General features: G+C 40.9%; 1 protein-coding gene across 6 annotated transcripts in view; it reads left to right on the top strand.

The window, feature by feature from the left end:
* PDE1B (phosphodiesterase 1B) overlaps positions 1-21,084 on the top strand; it is a 499,904-nt gene that overhangs the window by 375,580 nt on the left and 103,240 nt on the right. For all 6 annotated transcript variants that reach the window (XM_073663167.1, XM_073663163.1, XM_073663165.1 and 3 more), the window contains 3 exons: positions 13,544-13,657; positions 15,939-16,121; positions 16,849-16,915. In XM_073663167.1, the coding sequence (XP_073519268.1) occupies positions 13,544-13,657; positions 15,939-16,121; positions 16,849-16,915 (364 nt within the window). The remainder of the gene's footprint in view (positions 1-13,543; positions 13,658-15,938; positions 16,122-16,848; positions 16,916-21,084) is intronic.

Genomic DNA, 21,084 nt, shown 5'->3' on the forward strand with positions numbered 1-21,084 from the left:
GATGGGCTACACAGAGAAAGTACCCAGTAGGTAAGAATATAGAAAATATCATGCAGGCCTGGGCTGTGGAGTCGGTAAGCCAAACCTCCGACTCCAACTCCGACTCCTCAATTTCCCCGACTCCGACTCCTCAATTTTCATGACACTGACTCCGACTCCAACTCCGATTCCTCAATTTCCATGATATTGACTTCAACTCCAACTCCACGACTCTGACTCCTCAATTTCCATGACACCAACTCCACGACTCCGACTCCCTCATACACGGCTCATGTTTAAGTGATAAATCTACTGTAGCTCAGATTCATCTAAGCTAAAAGTCTAGATCCTTAGATCAGGAATAGGACTGACATTTATAGGACATTTCATAACTTTCCCAAATTCTTATGAGAAAAATATTCCCCACAAACTGCATTGAACTACTGTACCCAATTTATTATATATTTTAGGAGTTGGAGTTGGTCCATTTTATACCGACTCCACCAAAATGGACACCGACTCCGACTCCCCAACCCTGGTGCAGGCTGAACAGAAAGTTCATGTTCACATTGAACACTGAGGCGGATCCACTTTCAAATCAACAACAAAAAAACTACCCCAAGGTTTTTGTTAGGCTGCGTGTGACGCGCCCCCTGGGCCAGTGCTGTTAGGGATACCCGGAGCCGGATCAGATGGGGGTTGTAGTCTCCGAGTGGCTGTGACCCGGTCCGTGCCCAGGGTGTCAAACTCAGTGTGTGGCAGTCCTACAGATGTTATTAGAGTTCTTTGTGTCGACTACGCCACCCGTTGATTTGCGGTCAAAAGGCCGCCGCTGCAGCAGGGTCCGCTGAGGCTGTTGGTATGTGTGCAGCTTTGGTAGTATAACCCCCAACGGGAGGGGTATAGCCTCAGGGGGTCAGCCGTGGAGGATGGTGGTTGTGAAGGTGCAGCAAGGAGACTCAGAGGCATAAAATGCAGTTCCAGGGTTTTACTTACTGGTGTTGCTCGGGTCACTGTGTACAGCAGTGACCACCCAAGCCGTGCTGCGTCCACCAGGTCCTGGACTCGGTCAACTCCCGGGCAATTCTTGAGTATGGTCCTGAGCTCCTTTCTGACTCTCCCTTCTTCTGGCCGTTCCCACCAGGGATCCACTTTTGGCCGGCTCCCTCGGGTCTCTTGGTGGTCAAGCCTCCTCTGGGCTCCCTGACCCTATGCTTGGTATGCCTTTCTAGTGGATTTGGTGAGGGTCGTGGCAGATCCTGCCCACGACCTCCGGTTCCTGGCTAAGGTGTGCTGTAGCCTCTGCCAGCTTGGGATCCGGTACCCTTTTGCCGACCCTTCACCCTTTTGTCCTTATTCTGGGATCTTGGGGTCCCCTCTGCGCCTCTGGGTCTCTCTTCCTTCTCCTCTGCTCTGCTTCTCAGGCTCTCAGACAGACTGTCTGACTGGCTGACTGACAACTGACTGACCCTGATCTAAAATGGTTCCCACCTTATATACTCCCTCTATGTGTGAGCTCAGGTGACCAGCACCCAATGAGCTCCTAGCATTACCCAGACTGCTCCCCCTATCTGCCCCTACACTACTGGGATGTTCCACCCCCCTCCCACTCCAGCCAGGAACAGACACTGTCGTACCTGCACATTTCTCTAGTGGGAGTACCATCGGTCTGTTCCCCGGAAATGGGATGTGTGTAGTGCATGCAGCTAACTGAGCTCAGTTCCACACTCCATCCTTACCCTGGAGTGGAATACCACACCTCTGGCTTGAGGCGTAATACCCCTGTAGCAGCCGAGTCCTCAGGGTGCTACACGTGCACACGATGCGTTTTTCATGCGTTTCCGCTGCGGAATTTCCACAGCGGAAACGCATCAAAAACGCATGGTAATCCGCACTCCATGGTCCCCAATGGCATTCCGCAATGTCAATGCACATGCTGCGGATTTTTCCGCAGCGTTTCTGCAGCGCTCATAAATCCGCAGCATGTTCATTAATTTTGCGGAAGCGCCGCCATTGACTTGCATTGAGACGCATAATATCCGCGTCTGTACATTTGTACAAGCGGATATCATGCGTCTCTATGTGCAGATGGTACCCAGTTCTGGAGGAGAGGAGACTCTCATCCAGACCTGGGTACCATTGTACCTGTAAAAAAAAGAATAAAATAATAAATAAAGTTATGTTCACCTGTCCGGCGGCCCCTGCAGCGCTTCTCCTTCCAGGACCTGAGATGACGTCGCGGTCATGTGACCGCAGGCTGTCTCGTGATATGCCGGCAACCCGGAAGAAGCCAGGACGAGCGCTGCAGCACACGCCGGGGCATCGGGGGTGAGTATAGCTTTATTTTTTTTATTTTTACGGTCACACTGTATAAATTCATGCCGTTTGTATGGATTTATATAGTGTGACCTAGTTGTCAAGCACTTTCCAAGTGATGCTGTCGCCTGGAAAGTGCTTGTCAGTCCGCATGCGGAAACACATGTGTTAACGCATATGGGTACGCATGTGAATCCGCATGTATTCCGCAGGAAAAACGCATGCACAATCCGCATGCGTTTTTTCTGCCAGGGAGATGCAGAAATGCAGAAATTTTCTGCTTCATTTCTGCATCGTGGGCACATAGCCTCATGCTTGGGTTGTATTCGATAAGAAAATAGTAGATAGCGGACTGCTAAAGCTAAGAAATACCATGGTTCCTTCTATGATTTCTTTACTTCTGGTTTCTTAGAATAGTGTACCATGCTGTGCTATTTTAGAAAAAAAAAGAGTAGAACCAAGTGGATTGGTTAAAAACTGATATTTTCAAAATGGAAGCCACTATAGCTATTAATAGGTAATGAAGCCAGTATACATGAGACTTTGGCTGTGTACACACAATGCGTTTTTACCGTTTTTTTTCCGTGTAGATTTGTTATAAAACCGGAAGGGTTTCCTGATGCCATCAAAGTGATTTAGATTCCTGAAGTGGCAGTGCACACGTTGCTTATTTTCCTGCCAAGAGATGCAGAAATGTTGGAGAAATTTCTGCACCAAATACTTAACGTGTGCACATACTTCAAGACATGTTAAGGCTATGTGCACACGTTAAGTATTTGGTACAGAAACTTCTGCACCATTTTTGCATCTCTTGGCAGGAAAAACACAGCTGCAAAAACGCATGTTTTTGCTGTGTTTTTTCCTTGCATTTTTGGTGCAGATTTTTCCCCACTCATTAGTATGGGTGAAATCTGCAGCGAAAATGTCGCAGATTTAAATCTGCACCAAATCTGCAAGTCACAAATAAGCAACGTGTGCATGAGACTTCAGGATTCTCATTCTCTTTGTTAGCATCAGGAAACCCTTCAGGTTTTGTGACAAATCTGTGCAGAAAAAAGCGACAAATCTGCAAAGTGTGCACAGAACCTAACTGTTCCTCACTTGCCAGGTAAAGGATTTAGGCTTATTATAGCTACTGTTTTTTTTGTGGTCTTTTTGCTTCTTTTGGTATTTGCTTTATCTTTATATTGATGTGTCACTCAGATTTTGAGATCTGTATTATACTTTCTCGCTCCTATATTTTCTGTGCGCTTTATTTGGATATTTAATACTTATTATGAATTTGGTTATTTTTTGGATTCTTTAATCCTTTTTGGATTATTTTTTTTTATATATTGAAACCCTGGTATTTTATTTATTTGAGGGCACAGGGTACGAGGGTTTTTTGCCTATGGGGACTGTAGCCTGTTAAGATAGTGTTGTTTTAAATGTTTTTAATCCTTATGTGTGCGACTTTGTGTTATTAGAAGAGTTACGGTTAGGACTCTTACCATTTTTGTATGCATCCTTTCGTGTTGAAAAATGATCCAGTTGCACCGTATGGTCTCACCTTATGACTCTGCAGCAAGTCCAAGGCTCTTCAGCTGAATAAATTGATTCCCATCAGCCTGTATTTAGGGGTCCATACATATTGATCTAACAACTGAACATCGGCCGAAACAACCAACTATCCCATACATTTTGTGGGAAAAAAGGATTTGGCATGTTAAATTTCAACTTGTCCAACCATTTGTTCTCACAGGAGATAGGTTGCTAAAGAAGAAGTTCTTCAGGGGCTTATGCCTCTCTCCCCATTGAAATCACTTACATTCTCAGCCAAACTGAGTATGTATGCATTAGGGATGTGAGAAAAAACCACGGCCCCACTATCAGTATTTGGTCAGTATTCGTTCAGTATTTTTTCTCAGGAGTGGGAGCCAAAACCAGGTGAGGAACAATCAGAGGAAAGGTAGAATAGAAACAAGTCACCAATTCTGCATTTATCACCCACTCCTGGTTTTGGCTCCCACTCCTGAGAAAAAATACTGACCGAATACTGATAGTGGGGCTGTGGCCTAACATTGATGGCTTATCCTAAGGATAGCATCATCAACGGAAACAGCACAGCTCCATCGAAGGAATAGTGGCTGCGGCCGGGGACTGCACATTAACTCCCTATTGATTTGAATAGGTGGCGGAAGTGCAATACCTGGCCGCGGCCACTATACAGTTGACGGAGCTGTACAGCGCCGCAACTGAGCAGTTCCCACTGCCGACACCGGGAACAGCAGATCGGCAGAGGTGCTGGGTGTTGCACCCACACCAATCAGACATTGATGACCTATCATAAGGATAGGCCATCAATGTTAAAGTCCTGGACAACCCCTTTAATGGTGGAAACATTTTTTTTCTTTCATGCATGTTCATTTTCCCAGTGACAGAGCTATCGGGGTATAGGAATAACAGTCACACCCTATTCCTTTATAAGCCCCTTTACCATTAGTATTATACAGGGGGAGGGAGGTCTGTCACACACTTCTTACTGGGGTCTTCCTAACCTTTCTATAACTCAATGGAAACCTCTCCTCTTTATACATGTGTACAAAAATGCATGTCTTAAAGGCTGATGCCTGACATGTATTCCTTGGGGCAAAGTATATGATGGAAGTTTTGTAAAGAAGGAACATTCCATGTAACAATTATGAATATTTCTACAATGGGAAGATCACCGCCGCCGACTATTAGGGTAGAGATCAGGCATTTTTATGTCAGGTGTCAATCTTCTTGTACTGTACGCCCCAGGGCGATCACGTGTATAACCCTCGTGTTGGGTGTTTCATGTATATACTCTTACGGTCGCTGTCAGACTTTGAACTCACATGCCCTTGTCAGATTTTGCATTGCAATGGCTGTCAGAGATATCGAAATAATATTCCCTAGCACTTTTGGCCGTTACCCTCTGGGCAGCGCCACCTTTGTAGATAAATTATATGCATAAGCGTAAAATCTTTGTTTATTGTGATGGGATATTTCTCCAGCTCAGTACAGCAATCCTGTCCGCCGGCTGTTATAGCAGCCATGTCATAATCACAGGTACCATCTATTCAATTAGTTGCAAGCGGAAAGCATAAAAGGAAAAATCAATTTCTGAACGGCTGGTGGCTCAGGGCAAGGACACACTGAAGGAGACAACGTGCAGGGAAAACATATGAAGCAGCGCAGCATGTGCAGAAGCACAGCCACAGCTCCGAGGGGCTGCACCAAAACCTCCGTGTTTTCACACAACGGCTCCAAGACTATTTGTTCTCTATGAAGAGTATTTATTAGCTGTCATCTCTGCTTTATGTCACACATAAAATATCTTTTCCACACAAAGTGGTGTCATGCAAAGAAAAAAAGAGCATCTCCTATAACATTATTGTCATGCCTGCTCAGTCTGACAATTGCGTTCTCCTGCAATTTTGCAAATTCTAATTTTCCATTTGTATCACGCAACCAGATTTTCTAAACAGGATTTTAAGCATATAAATGAGTCATATACCAGTGCAAGAGAAGCTCAAGCTCAGTACTGCAGGCCTGCTTTACTAACCTATGTTCGTTATTGCTTATTATTGGGGGAAAATTTTTTTACCCGCAGCAGCGACAGTGGGAAGAAAGTAGCAAAAAAGGGGTTTAAAGAGTAAGTAAACTTTCTATATATTAAATGATCCTACAGTCATTGCAAAGTCATGATTTTTTGTGATATACTTCCTTCTCTCCCAAACACTTTGCTACAGAGTTACTTTAGAAGGGCCTTTCAGCTGCTACTCAGAAAGATCCCTATTCTATATGCAGTCAGTCTGTTTAAGGGACTTTCCATGTCTGAGTACAGAGTTTGGGAGCTGATAGGCTTGAACAGGAAAAGTCCTGTGGACAAACTGAGTATAATGTATGGATCTTGCTAAATAGCAGTTCAAAGGAGCTTGGAAAGGAGCATAAACTGAGAAGTTGATATTACATAAAAATTATATCAGTTGCAATGCCTGGAGGATAAATCAATAAAAAAAAGTTTAGTTCTTTTAGTATATTCTGAATTATTTCTTGCAAATAAGTTGACACTAACCTACTTTAAGTTAATAGCTACGACCTCAGTCCTAATCCATTTGAATGATCCATCTGCTTAGTTGCACAGCGAACCCCCGCCACTTCAAAAACAGACCATCTTCTCAAGAAGATAAGTGGTAACCCACTTATTCAGACTAGAACTCCTGTAAAAGATTTTCAAGTCCATCATGCATACTGGGCATCTACATGGAGAAGACCACCTCTCTAGAGCACCAATTTTCAATGTATTTACAGGTTTTTGTCTTTGAGGTTTCACTGTATTTAGCTTGATATTTCTATCTTTTTTCAACAGAATATATCATTCAGATGTGAACCTAACTTAAGATCTTGGAAATATTAAGAAATTAAAAATAAAGTACGTTAGAAACAGTAATAACTTCCCAATTATATAGAAAGTGACTATTAGTAACTTAATATAGGGAAAACCCTTTTAAAGCCGCGTTCACACGTTCAGTGTTTGATCAATATTTCACATCATTATTTGTAAGCCCAAACCAGGAGTGGGTGATAAATACAGAAGTGGTGACGTGTTTCTATTATACTTTTCCTCTGATTGTTCCACTCCTGGTTGTGGCTTACAAATAATGATGTAAAGTACTGACCAAATACTGAACGTGTGAACGTGGCCATATCTCCATCGATTATCTAGAGACAGAGCAGCTACAAGTCATGACAATGCCATACTTGGATAGCCCAATCAATGTCATGACCATCTTGTAATGCTTAATTTTACCTGTGTTGGCGCTGCAAGACTATGGAATCTACAACATAATGTCGGGGTCTTTGTGATATTTATTTACTATGGACTTTCGTTAAAAAAGTTTGTCCAAAGCAGAGGACCTATTTCAATGATACATAAACAGTCATAAGAAAGATTAAGTATCTTTGAATTCTATGGTTAAAAAAAATCTGGTTTTTAGAAGATTGTAAAATTAGGTAAATACAAATTTAGATGAACAACAGCACATGACAGATTACACCGTGACATTATTTATTTAAGAAAATCTAAGCCAAAATGCAATGTGTGAAAAATTAAGTACACCCCATGAATCATTAGCTTGTAGAACTATCTTTAGCAGCAGTAACTTGAAGTAATCGTTTTCTATATGTCAGCTTCTCACTTCCTACTAGAGGAATTTTGGCCCAATCTTTACATTACTTAAAAGGGTTTTCTGGGCTTTAGACACATTTCTGGATGACAGCAGAGTGCCAACCAGTGACAGTGAGCAATGCGCACACTCTCATGATTCCGCTCTATTCCTAGCATCAGCAAATGGTCACATGGCTGTAAGTTTGCGATATGTTCACTCGCCAACTAGATTCTCATCTCCTTCTCGGAGAGTCATGTACTTGATCATTTAACAAGCTAACTGAGGCACTTAGACTCTAAGCTGTAACTCTTGGATTTTTTGCAATTTTTCTGAGCCATAATTGCACTGACTGACTTTGTGTTGTCTTTGCTGAGACGTCCACTCTTCTGAAGATTGTCAACTGTCTTGAATGTTTTCCACTTTTGACTAATGTTTCTCATTTTAGAATGATCGGTCACACAGCGCCATCTTGTGACTGCAACTTTTGACTGGCCAGAAGTAACAGTCACAAGCTCTCATTGCAAGTCTATGAAAGCCAGAACGACGCTGTCATAGACTTGCACTGAAAAGTGACCTCCGGCAGCAAACACCGGAGGGATCCAGCAGGCAAAAATTGCTGGAGATCAACATGAGCGGTGGTGATAGAAGGTGAAGATGGCTGCTGGTTAATATGAGAGTAGGGGCCGGGACCTTAGATTAGAAGCACCACTTCAGCGCTGCAACAAAAAAAATGCTGGAGTGGTGCTTTAAGATTGACGGTAGATATGGGTCCAGTGAGTTCAACCTATAACCTAACATGTTGATCCAGAGGAAGGCAAAAACACTATTAGGCAGATGCCAATTGTCTTATATTAGGGGAAAAATTCCTTCCTAGCTCAACATAAAGTAATCAGACTAGTTCCCTGGATCATTGCCCCATCACAGAATAAAGTGCCCATAACCTGTAGTATTAAATGTATCAAGAAAGACATCTAGGCCTCCTTGTACTTCTGTAGTGAATCAATCATTACAACATCATGTGGCAGAGAGTTCCATAATCTCACTGCTCTTACAGTAAAGAATCCACGTCTTAAACCTTTATCACCAATGCAGATGTTAAAAAAAGAAATGCAAGGAATATGTGAGCTAGATTACAACAGTTGCCAGAATAGCTGCTTAGAAGCCTCTGAATAGCACAAAAATAAAAAAATAAAATACTGTTGCTTGGGATCCAATATTATGCAAAGCCGCTGATCTTTCTCTTTGCAGTTCCATTCCTAGTGACAGTATTGTTAGGTTTTTTCACCTTTTATATTCACAGTAAGATTCAAAGGAAAAAAAAAATTGAAAAAAAAAGTTGTATTTTATTTTATTTTCCAATGATGTCACCCCCAACTCCTTTCACAGCAAAATGAATTAAATTCCTGATCTCTTTCCTCTGGAGAGTTCATTTTCTCCTTCACTGGTCTGTTTTATGTCCCATGATCCCTTAGGTTGAAAAATAAAAGGTAAAGTGGAACATCTTTTCTTTTTTTTTTACTTTAAAATGCTCAAGGGAACAAAGAGAGGGTTAAGTATCCAAATTTAGACAATTGCCTTAAGTTGTGGAATCTGTAATTAATTTTTGTGATGCAGAACTGGAAGAATTCTCTTCTCAATGGAGGAAATGGGACGGGTGGAACATTATGACCAGTTTGTGCAAAACACCAAGGAAATGACTGGACAAATTTCCTCTTGAACTTTTTTTTGTAGAATTTTGATTACTATAGCAAAAGACAATTGTAGTGTTTCCTAAATGACTCAACTCCTATGTTAATTCATGGTAATTGATAAACCCAGGAGAGATGTTTAGAAGCAGTTCTATGGTCTTTTAATATAGAAGATCTCATGCACAATATAGCACCTTGTGCAGGAGGCTGTACGCTGTCACAAGACACCCCTCCGGCACCAATCTACGTGGACAACCATATGGTACTTTGTTGTATCGTAGTAGAATTCTTCCCATGGAGCAATGCTTCTAAGGGCTTGTCCACATGACCATATTTTTGGACAAAACCTCGGATCGTACTCAGAACATGCAAATGAATGAGTCCATGGAAAACATCAGACTGCTCTCAAATGCCATCTGAGTGCAGTCCAATTTCCACGGACTAACAGAATGGAGAAGATGGACAAATGGTTTTCTCCATCTTCTCCTCAGCTGAAAGAATCGGATCAAACTATGCTCAGAGTTTCATCCGACTGTGATTTGCATAATCGACCGGATTCTCTCGGATGAGAGAATATACGACCTTGTGAACCTATCCTGAGTCAGGGTAATGCGGCATCAACATGGAGTATGCTCTGTAAGTTCCACTCCTGGTTTTGGCACACAAAACACTGCTAGAAAATACTGACGTGTAAAAGAGGCCTAAGATGGCTTAGCATGCTTGATTAGCGCTTCATTCAGCTGTGGCACTGCAGATCCTCATTCTTGAAATTGACGGGGCTCCCAAAAATTTTATGAATGTGATGTTATAAAGCCGTAATCAATCTTATAAACACTGTAGTGTGTGTGTCATACGGAAACATAACAGATGGCAAATATTACTGCTACAGCTGTCTAGCCTTGTTTGGTAGGGATAAGCGGACCCGTAGTAGTTCAGGTTTATTTCAATGTTCAGTTCAGGTACCAGAACTGTATCCGAACTTGAACCAGAACCCAAACCCGATTAAAAATAAAAGAGATCCAAACTTTGGATCTGGGAATAAAAACCTCTCTCTCCTTCCCCCGGACTCCGAACATTGCAACAGAATTCCGGGAGACGTCCATGTTCGGCATTTAGCACCGGACACTAAGGCTATGTTCACACATGTTTTTTCCAGCGTTTTTTGATGCAGTTTTTTATGCAAATTTTCAGCTGCCTTTTGCAGTACCAGCAAAGTCTATGAGAAACCAGAATTCTCTGTTCACACATCATGTTTTTTTTTGTTCAGGATTTTGTGCCTTGCATGTTTTTTTGGAAAATAGAGCATGTCACTTCTTTCACCACCCATTACTTCGTATGGGTGAAAAAACGCTGGAAAAAATGCATCAAAAATGCACCAAAATTTGTTTAAGCGTTTTTGATGTCAAAATAGAATGAGGTTCTTTTTTTCACAGAACTTTATGTACATGCATAAAAAGAGACAGAAGGACAGTGAAAAAAATGCTGAAAAAACGCACCAAAAATGCTGAAAAAAAGCACCGAAACTACAAGAAAAATCCTGAATAAAATGCCCTTGAAGATCAGGTTTAGCTGCAGAAAATTGACGGAAAAAAAACATCATGTGTGAACATAGCCTAACTGTCCAGTACTTTTAAGTTTGGGTTCGCTCATCTCTACTTGTTGGGAGTTGCAGCTTCATGTCAACTAGAAATCTACCGTAAGTTGAAAACTGTTGGTATTATAGAATAGAATTCACCCACTACCTTCATCTGGGTCAAACAACTGTATGCTGTTAACCTCTACAAACATAAGGATCACTAAACTTTGGATCATGCAGAAATTGCTGCGGACTGAAAAACTGCGGACTGAGGGCAATATTCAATTCTAGGTTTAGAGTTCTTTTATTAGCCTTCACAGCAATTTTATTTCTCAAATTCATGCTCATAGCGTACCATTAAATCCAAGCTGTTGGCTTCCCCTAAAAGAAGAACTTCCAAACCCCATTATATTGATTTCCTAATCCAAATGAGCAGTGGAAGTGCTAAATGTGAACTAAAGATGATTGACACTGACAGTGGAATCTGGAATCCTGGATTATCCTGACATAGAGTAGGTGATGGCTCCTTCAGCAAAATGTTGAAACAAATCTATGCTTTTTGCAGTTTGGTATTTTTGTACGTGTAAAATAATTTCACCTATGTGACCCGTCAGCTCTCCTGACATTTCTGTTTGAATCCTTGCATTACCAAAATCATGGAGAATCTTTTCTTAGAACTGATCTTTGTCCTGTTCCTCTATTACCATTTTATATTTTAAAGAGTATGTCCCTGTACACACTGACTGTGACGATACATAGTAAAATCTTAATTATGCCAGACCTACTTTCTGATGGCAAGAGCAGCACACCTCTATTGTTATGTTGACTCTTTAATCTGTGTTCATCTTTAGTTGACACAAACTGTTATTTGTATAACCCTGAATGCTATCTGCTCTTTGATTCTGAAACAGTGATGTATATTTACAAGAGCCCATGTGATACAAACTATGTATATAGATTAGCTAGAACAATGAATGTTTGCTAGATATGTTAAATACTATTGTAGGGTGTTTGCCAGTCAGTCTTTGGGGATGAGCTGTGCATAATAACTGAGCCCTGCACTTTTACGTCTTACCTGTGCCTGATGACCTCACACAGATGTAAATATAAACAGGGATGTCTATAGTGCTAGAAGCAGAATGATACTTGAGACAGAGTCAGAAGGACTTTGGAAGGAGAATGGGAGACATCCTTCAGGAAAGTAGATGGATTGCATGGCATCTAAAGAGACACAGATTTGTATTCTACATGATCCTAGTCTAAGGGTACCAGCCCTGACTGGAAAGATTCGGATCTGCTCCATTAACCATCAGAGAGACATGGGTACATTTTGGGGAGTCCAGGAGAGGACGAAGAAGTCACCTGGCCCCATGGATATGTTGTTTTGGGGTTGCTAGAAGGGACCCACCGGTCGCCTGGCTCCAAGGAAACTCTCGGAGAGGCCAGATTTGGACCCTCGGGTCTCCTGGTCTTGTACCTCGATGGACTGCTAGCTTCCTAAACTTGCCACTACCTTCTCTCTGTGGGGGCTCACCAGAAGTGGGGGGCCACTGGTTGAGGTAGTCGGCCCTGGAAGTCTCCAAAGTCACAGCTGTTCTATCCCAGGCGGGCCGAGAAGTAATGGTGAGACTGTGTTATGTTGTACCATCTTGGGCATTTGCTGAGACTATTCTGTGTGTTTATTGTCTGCTTTGTGGTTCAATAAAGTATTGCCACGCTGTTCTACCCGCACCCTGTGTTGTCTGAGTAGCGTTAAGCCCACGGAAGACCAAATCGGTGTGGTCAGTGTCATACTGTTTAGTACACAACTATTGATGGAATCTCCTAGTTGTCAATTTATTCATACATTTACAAAAGGAATGACGAGTAGCTGCACATATCTAAGATAAGATTATCCAGCGTTGTTAATTATTTAAAAGGGAATTCAAGTACTAAGACATACATGTCAGGAGAACTGACAGATTGTTTCAAGTAAAACAGGAAAATAACATTTATCTAAATACCCCGTCTTTTCTAAGCAATGATGGTATGGGAGTTATTGAGCTGTCAAAGTAATGTCCTCCTGTGTGGTGATCTAAGCATGAACATTTAATGGTTCAAAAATAGAAAAATGGTGGCACTCAGCATTCATAAAAAAATATACTTTTATTGTAACATCATTAAAAAGGTGAAAAAAGAAAAATTCCAGCAACGTCATTTCTGAAATGTCAATTTATCGAATAGAAAAAAAGGCAAGAAAAAAAAATCCAAATTCAGCACAAATAAAAAAGCAGACACGTTTCAGACACAGTCCTTACGCATGAGACTGTCTGAAACACGTCTGCTCTTTTTATTGGTGTCGGATTTGGATTTTTTTCTACTCACTAGATTGACATCTCAGGATTCACATTGCTGGAATCTTTCTTTTATTTTTTCACCTTTTTATTGATGTTACAATTTAAAGTATGTTTTTTTGTACGGATGTGAGTGCTACTTTTCCTATTTTTGAGGAATTGATATCCGCAGCCGCCATTTGTTGGGTCCGGAATGTTTTTTACGTCATGCGTTCTAGTTGTGCCAAGCATATCCCCTTTTTTTGTTCAATTACTTAGCATGAACATTCAGGATTAATGTGATCTTAGTAGTAGATTTCATGTAATGAGTGCACATACAGATTTGTACAAGGTGAACATTTTCTCGTATTTGTCCTCTATGGACAAATGATTTGCAAGTCAAATTCATATTACAAAAACTGTCTGTGCTCATATATACCAATTAGGCTTTCAGTCATTGCTCAGTAATTACCTTTCATGTCTCTTTTTTATCTACAGCCTGAAGTTCATGGTGAAACAACTTGAGAATGGCGAGGTCAACATTGTGGAACTGAAGAAGAATTTGGAGTACACCGCCTCATTGCTGGAAGCAGTATATATTGACGAGACAAGGTGAGACTTTCACATGAATCACTTGCGTACTTCACTGCTCGATGCCTGTGCTGCTCAATGTTTCCGATAATGAGCGGTAGGTCAATTTGCTTCAAACGTCTGTCACCAATATTGAAATACAGATGTATGACAGTAGCCAGATGCCGAACAGTGAAGGTTTTTCAGTGTTTTTACATTTTATTTTTGAGCTTGTAAGGACAGTTTTATATTATAGAAATCCTCAACCCATTGACTAAAAGTTTTAACTCTTTATTTTGGGTCATTAGACCACCAAAGTGGGCTTACTTTTTTACGGTTAAGTCTGTATATACTGCTCAAAAAATAAAGGAAACCCTTAAATCACACATCGGATCTCAGTGTAGAAAGATTCAAGTTGACAATCTTTATTAACATGTATTATTTCATATGTTGCAATCAAAATCCCATATCAGTGGTCAATGGAAACCAAAATCATCAACCAATTAAGATCTGGATTACCAATCACCCCAAAAATCAAAGTAAGAGATTGCAATGACAGGTGGATCTAATTTGCATGAATTTCATCATAACAACTCATAATGTGACTCAGTAGTGTGTATTGGCCACATGTGCCTTCTGGAAATGCTCCTAATGAGAGATAGATGGTGCCTTGGGGGATCTCCTTCGAAATCTGAATTAAAGCATCTCCTGGACAGTCCGTTGTGCTGCCTACCATTGTTAAATGCACTGATGCATATACTCTAGAGGTTTGTAGTTAAATTTGATACTTGGGAATGTAAGGGCAAATCATTGACGTCAATGACTTCATCATCCAGGTACTGCCAGCACATTCTGTCCACATGAGACCAGGCATCGGGAGTAACTAAGGGCCTACTGCACCAACATATCTGATAATGGCTCTAAGGATTTCATACCAGAGCGTAAAAGCAGTCAAGGCACTGTTGGCTATCACTTTGAGATTTGTGAAAGACTTCAAGGATATTAAAGGATATTCTTCACCAGATCATAACTGACCCACTACCAAACCAGTCATGTCGGATAATGTTGAAGGAAGCATAATATTTCCCCATGACATCTCTAAAGTTCTTCACATCTGTCACATGTGCATAGTGTGAGCCTGCTCTAATCTGTGTAGAGAATGGGGTGCCAATAACAGACCTGCCAATTATGATGTTCTTTGTAGAACGCCAATTGAACTGCAGAGGGATAAGCCAAGTTCCACTACATAACGTGAGACTTTCATGCCATCCTCCCTCATGGAGTCTTTTCTGACAGTTTGTTCACAGACATGCATACCAGTATCTCACTGGAGGTCATTATGTAGGGCTCTGTCCGTTTTCCTTTTGTTCCTCATTTTACAAAGGAGTAGATGCTGGTCCAGCCCTGAGTTAATATCCTTCTATGGTTTTGTCCAGCTCTCCTCCATGTCCGTGTCCTGGTATCTAATCCATGCTCTTGAGACTGTACTGGGAGAAACAGAAAACTTTTTTGCTATGACATGTATGGAAGTTCCATCCTAGGGAAGCTGAACCCCCTGTACAACCTGAATAGGCTGCAGCAACCGCCTAATTCCTACAGTAGTCACAAGGACATTAGCAAAATGCTAAACTATAAATTAATCATTCAGAAAGGATAAGGAGAGAGTAATTTTCTGTAGCCGCCACCTGCAAAACCATTCCCTTTTTGTGGCTTGCCTTGCTGTTACCTATTCAATGCGTCTGTCACTTTACTTTGCACCAGAGCAGGTAAAATGGATTGTGCTTCCTAGCTGGACTGATTGATAGCCCTAAAATTGCTGTTTACCTGCAAAATAATGGGCTCTTCAAGGTTGGGGACAATGGACGCACAATCTTTCATCTAAACAGTAGGTTTAACAACAAAATTTTCAAGCCACTATGGGGGTTTTTCAGCTTTAGAAAATTGGTCCCAAAAATGAAATACTAGTAATAAAAAACTCAAAAGCAAATGAAAATAGTACTCAAGCTACCGGGGTCCATTGCTGGCTCCCATCATGGTTACAATGTATCTATTACACACGTCACCAATGCAACCAATCACCAATTTAGCAAAATTTTGGAGTGTGAGTACCATCTGGCTTTGTAATTTTACATTCCTGCAATAATTTAGATCCACTTTTCTAAAAGTTAAAGAACCCCTTTAACAGTTGATGACTAGTAGCAGGTGATCCTGTTGTAATTAATTTGGACATATGAAACATACAATTAGAACAAAAGGAAATAAGTCTTTACATGTCTTTTATTGTTGTCTTCATAGTACTGACCGTTCTCCTTTTCATTTACAGACAAATTCTAGATACAGAAGATGAACTGCAGGAAATCCGCTCAGATTGTGTTCCCTCTGAGGTCAGAGACTGGTTGGCTTCTACATTCACACAGCAGACACGATCAACTGGCCGGCGGTCTGAGGAAAAGCCCAGATTCCGTAGCATTGTACATGCTGTGCAAGCAGGGATTTTCGTGGAAAGGTATCATGCCTCTGCAAGTTCAACAATGTTTCACTGCCAAATGTATTCATTCCCAGTACGTGAAGTTCAGAATATAAATCCTAGAAATAGAAAATGATACCAGCACTCAATAAAATGTAACTGCACACAGGTGAATATCCATGATATACTGTATATAATATATATATATATATATATATATATATATATATATATATATATATATATATATACATATACACATACACACATATAAATATCTATACACCTCACAATTATACATTTCTTATTTATTGTTAATTTATCGTTCTGTAGATGATTTGAAAGTTTGGTGTAAGCGTTTACCACAAAATAATATTTTGTGGGACTTTACTCCTCGTAGGACATAGTTTGCAGTCTGCTCACCATCCTGGTAGCTCTTTTCTGACCTTGCTCCAGTTTTCCAATATCTTTTTTAAAATGTGGTGCCCAGAACTGAACACAGTATTCCAGATGAGGTCTGACCAAGGGGATGTTGCTGAGCTGGATCTGACGTGTGATGGATGTCAGTAGACTTGCTTTGTTTGGGTTCTGTCGAAACTGACAACAGAGGTCAGGATCAGAGCCCCGGTTTGCATAGCTATTGTTGTGTATTTCTTTGTTGTACTACAAATATTGCTATTTAATTGTCTTTCTTTTTACTTCCATTGTCACCCGTATCCATGTGTATATATATATTGACAACCAGTGTATTTTTGTTTTTGTCCAGAATGTTTCGAAGAACATATACAGCTGTCGGGCCAAATTATTCTGCAGCTATTGTTAACAGCTTAAAGGTAAAGTGTTCATTATTTTATAGAAATGCGGAATAACATCATAAGTTTGCTTTATTATGAAATCAGTCATATCCAACCAAAGGGGAACAAATTAATATTTTCCACTCCTAGGCAATTCCAAACCCCAATAGAAGGTTGGTTGGACAATAATCCTATCTTCTCCTGTAGCATCCTAGAAGTGATGTGACACCTCTTAATATCTTACAGATAACTCCAGAACAGGTTCCAGGAAACTCGAGGGCTGAGGGAAACCTGAATTGAAAATACTACTTTTAAAGAGGATGCTAGAGGGATACCTAATAAATTACTAATATAATGCCATTATTGGAACCTCCGACTTGTAAAATCCCAAAGCAAGGCATTACACACATCAGCAGCATTGTCTCAATACACAGCCGACAGTCATTAAGCCCTTCAGCTAACCACAGCAGCCTGTGTATACGCTGCACTCAGAAATAACTGCAGCTCGGGGAACGTATTGTCTGCAGGGTGATAGCAGCACCAGTTCTAATAATACCATTAATAAGGGGATTTCTATGTATGCAGAAAAATATACAAAAATATCTGCTCAAAGTGCTGACACTAAGGCTATGTGCCCACAATGCAGAAATGCTCAGGATTTTTTACTGTGGATTTTTTTTTACGTATTCTGTACTATTGTATATAATTCTATACTACTGTATGTAATTCTGTACTATTGTATATAAACTGTTTATCTTAATAATGTTATATGGGAGACGCAGAAAGAGACAAATTTTGCATTTAGCTGCTTCCATATTATAGACAATAATGAAGAGTATGCAAGATCCAATCCCTTGTTCTTTGAAATGCTGGTGGTCCCAGCGGTTACACACCTATCAGATACAGTACAGACCAAAAGTTTGGACACACCTTCTCATTTTAAAGATTTTTCTGTATTTTCATGACTATGAAAATTGTACATTCACACTGAAGGCATCAAAACTATGAATTAACACATGTGGAATTATATACTTAACAAAATAGAGTGAAACTACTGAAAATATGTCTTATATTCTAGGTTCTTCAAAGTAGCCACCTTTTGCTTTGATGACTGCTTTGCACACTCTTGGCATTCTCTTGATGAGCTTCAAGAGGTAGTCACCGGAAATGGTTTTCACTTCACAGGTGTGCCCTGTCAGGTTTAATAAGTGGGATTTCTTGCCTTATAAATGGGGTTGGGACCATCAGTTGTGTTGTGCAGAAGTCTGGTGGATACACAGCTGATAGTCCTACTGAATAGACTGTTAGAATTTGTACTATGGCAAGAAAAAAGCAGCTAAGTAAAGAAAAACGAGTGGCCATCATTACTTTAATAAATGAAGGTCAGTCAGTCCGAAAAATTAGGCAAACTTTCAAAGTGTCCCCAAATGCAGTTGCAAAAACCATCAAGGGCTACAAAGAAACTGGCTCACATGAGGACCGCCCCAGGAAAGGAAGACCAAGAGTCACCTCCGCTTCTGAGGATAAGTTTATCCGAGTCACCAGCCTCAGAAATCGCAGGTTAACAGCAGCTCAGATTAGAGACCAGGTCAATGCCACACAGAGTTCTAGCAGCAGACACATCTCTACAACAACTGTTAAAAGGAGACTTTGTGCAGCAGGCCTTCATGGTAAAATAGCTGCTAGGAAACCACTGCTAAGGACAGGCAACAAGCAGAAGAGACTTGTTTGGGCTAAAGAACACAAGGAATGGACATTAGACCAGTGGAAATCTGTGCTTTGGTCTGATGAGTCCAAATTTGAGATCTTTGGTTCCAACCACCGTGTCTTTGTGGGCACAGAAAAGGTGAACAGATGGACTCTACATGCCTGGTTCCCACCGTGAAGCATGGAGGAGGAGGTGTGATGGTGGGGGGGTGCTTTGCTGGTGACACTGTTGGGGATTTATTCAAAATTGAAGGCATACTGAACCAGCATGGCTACCACAGCATCTTGCAGCGGCATGCTATTCCATCCAGTTTGCGTTTAGTTGCACCATCATTTATTTTTCAACAGGACAATGACCCCAAACACACCTCCAGGCTGTGTAAGGGCTATTTGACCAAGAGGGAGAGTGATGGGGTGCTACGCCAGATGACCTGGCCTCAACAGTCACCAGACCTGAACACAATCGAGATGGTTTGGGGTGAGCTGGACTGCAGAGTGAAGGCAAAAGGGCCAACAAGTGCTAAGCATCTCTGGGAACTCCTTCAAGATTGTTGGAAGACCTTTTCCGGTGACGACCTCTTGAAGCTCATCAAGAGAATGCCAAGAGTATGCAAAGCAGTCATCAAAGCAAAAGGTGGCTACTTTGAAGAACCTAGAATATAAGACATATTTTCAGTTGTTTCACACTTTTTTGTTAAGTATATAATTCCACATGTGTTAATTCATAGTTTTGATGCCTTCAGTGTGAATGTACAATTTTCATAGTCATGAAAATACAGAAAAATCTTTAAATAAGAAGGTGTGTTCAAACTTTTGGTCTGTACTGTATATAAAACATATTATATGTAGCACATGACATCAATATGCCATAGAAATTTGTTTAAAACAACCCTGCAAAATGACTTTAAACCATAAATTTACTTTAAAAAGGTCCTGTTATATCTTATGGCATGTCTGTTTTAGTTTAAGGGGGTGTTTCACTAAAAGCTTTAAGGGCATATTCTTATGCTGTGCCATAGATGTCTATTAGATACGGATCCCATCTCTGACACCTGTACCTACCTCCACAATAAGGATCCCCTGATCTCCTATTCCAGCCAGCGTCTTATCGCCAGTGATAGGAGAGGTGGTGCTGACTCTCTCCATTCATTCCTATAAGAGGCCTGAATATAGCCAAGCAAATACTCAGCTCAGCTGTATTTAGAACTCCCATAGCAATGAATGATGATAACCGGCTCATGCACCGCCTTCTCTCCACTCACTGGTGGTAGGACCCTGGCCAGAACTGGGGATCAGGGGACCCTTGTTCTGGAGATACATGTGAGTCCAAGAATTTGAACTTGCATCTATGGGATCTAAGGGGTAACATTTCTCCTTGTGTATAATGACATGCCTTGCCTGGCATGCCAAAGTGAGGAGGCTTATAAGCCTTGCAATGCTCCTCTGGAAAATTAAATATGCAAATTGCCCCTTCATAGAGGAAGAGAACTTGGACTCTAGTGCCACTTATTGAATGTAGCAATCCTAAAAATCACTAGCCACCCTTTAATGACTTTTGCTATTTGACTTGGGATAAAAGCCAAACCAGAATCTCAATTTGCAGGCACGTGTTTTGGGGTGTTGACTCTCGTCAGAGCAAAGTATGAGATCTGATTGGGCTGTATGAGAGGTGGCTTAGTGAGATCTAAAGGATAACGTTTCTCCTTGCGAAGAGTGACATGCCTAGCCTGGCATGCCAATGTGAGGAGGCTTATAAGCCTTGCATTGCTCCTCTGGGAAATTAAATATGCAAATTGTCTCTTCAGAGAGGAAGAGGACTTGAACTTTAGTGCCACCTATAATTCTGTGATGTACGGTTCCTATGGTATTCTTCCTAAAAATGTGTAAATAAATTGAAAACTGGTCATTCCCATTACTTCTGTCCATAGAATGTGTCCCTGCTGTCTGATTGGACAGTGAAAGAACGTGTAGGGACACGCCCCCGAGGGTAAAACCCAGTTGTCCCTTTATCATATATTTTCCGAGAGAATTAACCGGGCAGCAGCGCTGTGTAGTATTCTAAGAAAACAATACTACAGAATTGTTATAAGAAATGCAGTTATTTACTAACACAGACATGTCAGGGTGGCTAACCAGACCGCCCTGCAAGAAAAACTAATCGGTTATATTATTTTCCATTTGTATCCAAAGGAAAGTAAAATCTCTGATCCCTTCTTGGAATGTGAATGTGGTTTATCTCTGCTCTGCAGACATTCGCGTGACCTCACGGCTTAGCCCTCACTATGTCGCTTTAATCAGAGTTCCCACAATGCACTTCTCTAGAGGAACAGTGGAATTTGGAACTTCGTTCTATCTGGATAGGAAATAAAGCATCATAGAAATAGTGGAATAAAAGAGTCAGAAAGTTAAAGCAAGTCTTTGTAAAATGTAAGAATGGAAAAACTGAGAGTTTGTCACCTTTTGTTAACCGTCACTAACATTTCACTAATATTCCTAAAATA

Source organism: Phyllobates terribilis, unplaced genomic scaffold (genome assembly GCF_046119375.1).
Source record: "Phyllobates terribilis strain yellow unplaced genomic scaffold, ASM4611937v1 Scaffold_2__4_contigs__length_985480577, whole genome shotgun sequence".
Lineage (NCBI taxonomy): Eukaryota > Metazoa > Chordata > Amphibia > Anura > Dendrobatidae > Phyllobates > Phyllobates terribilis.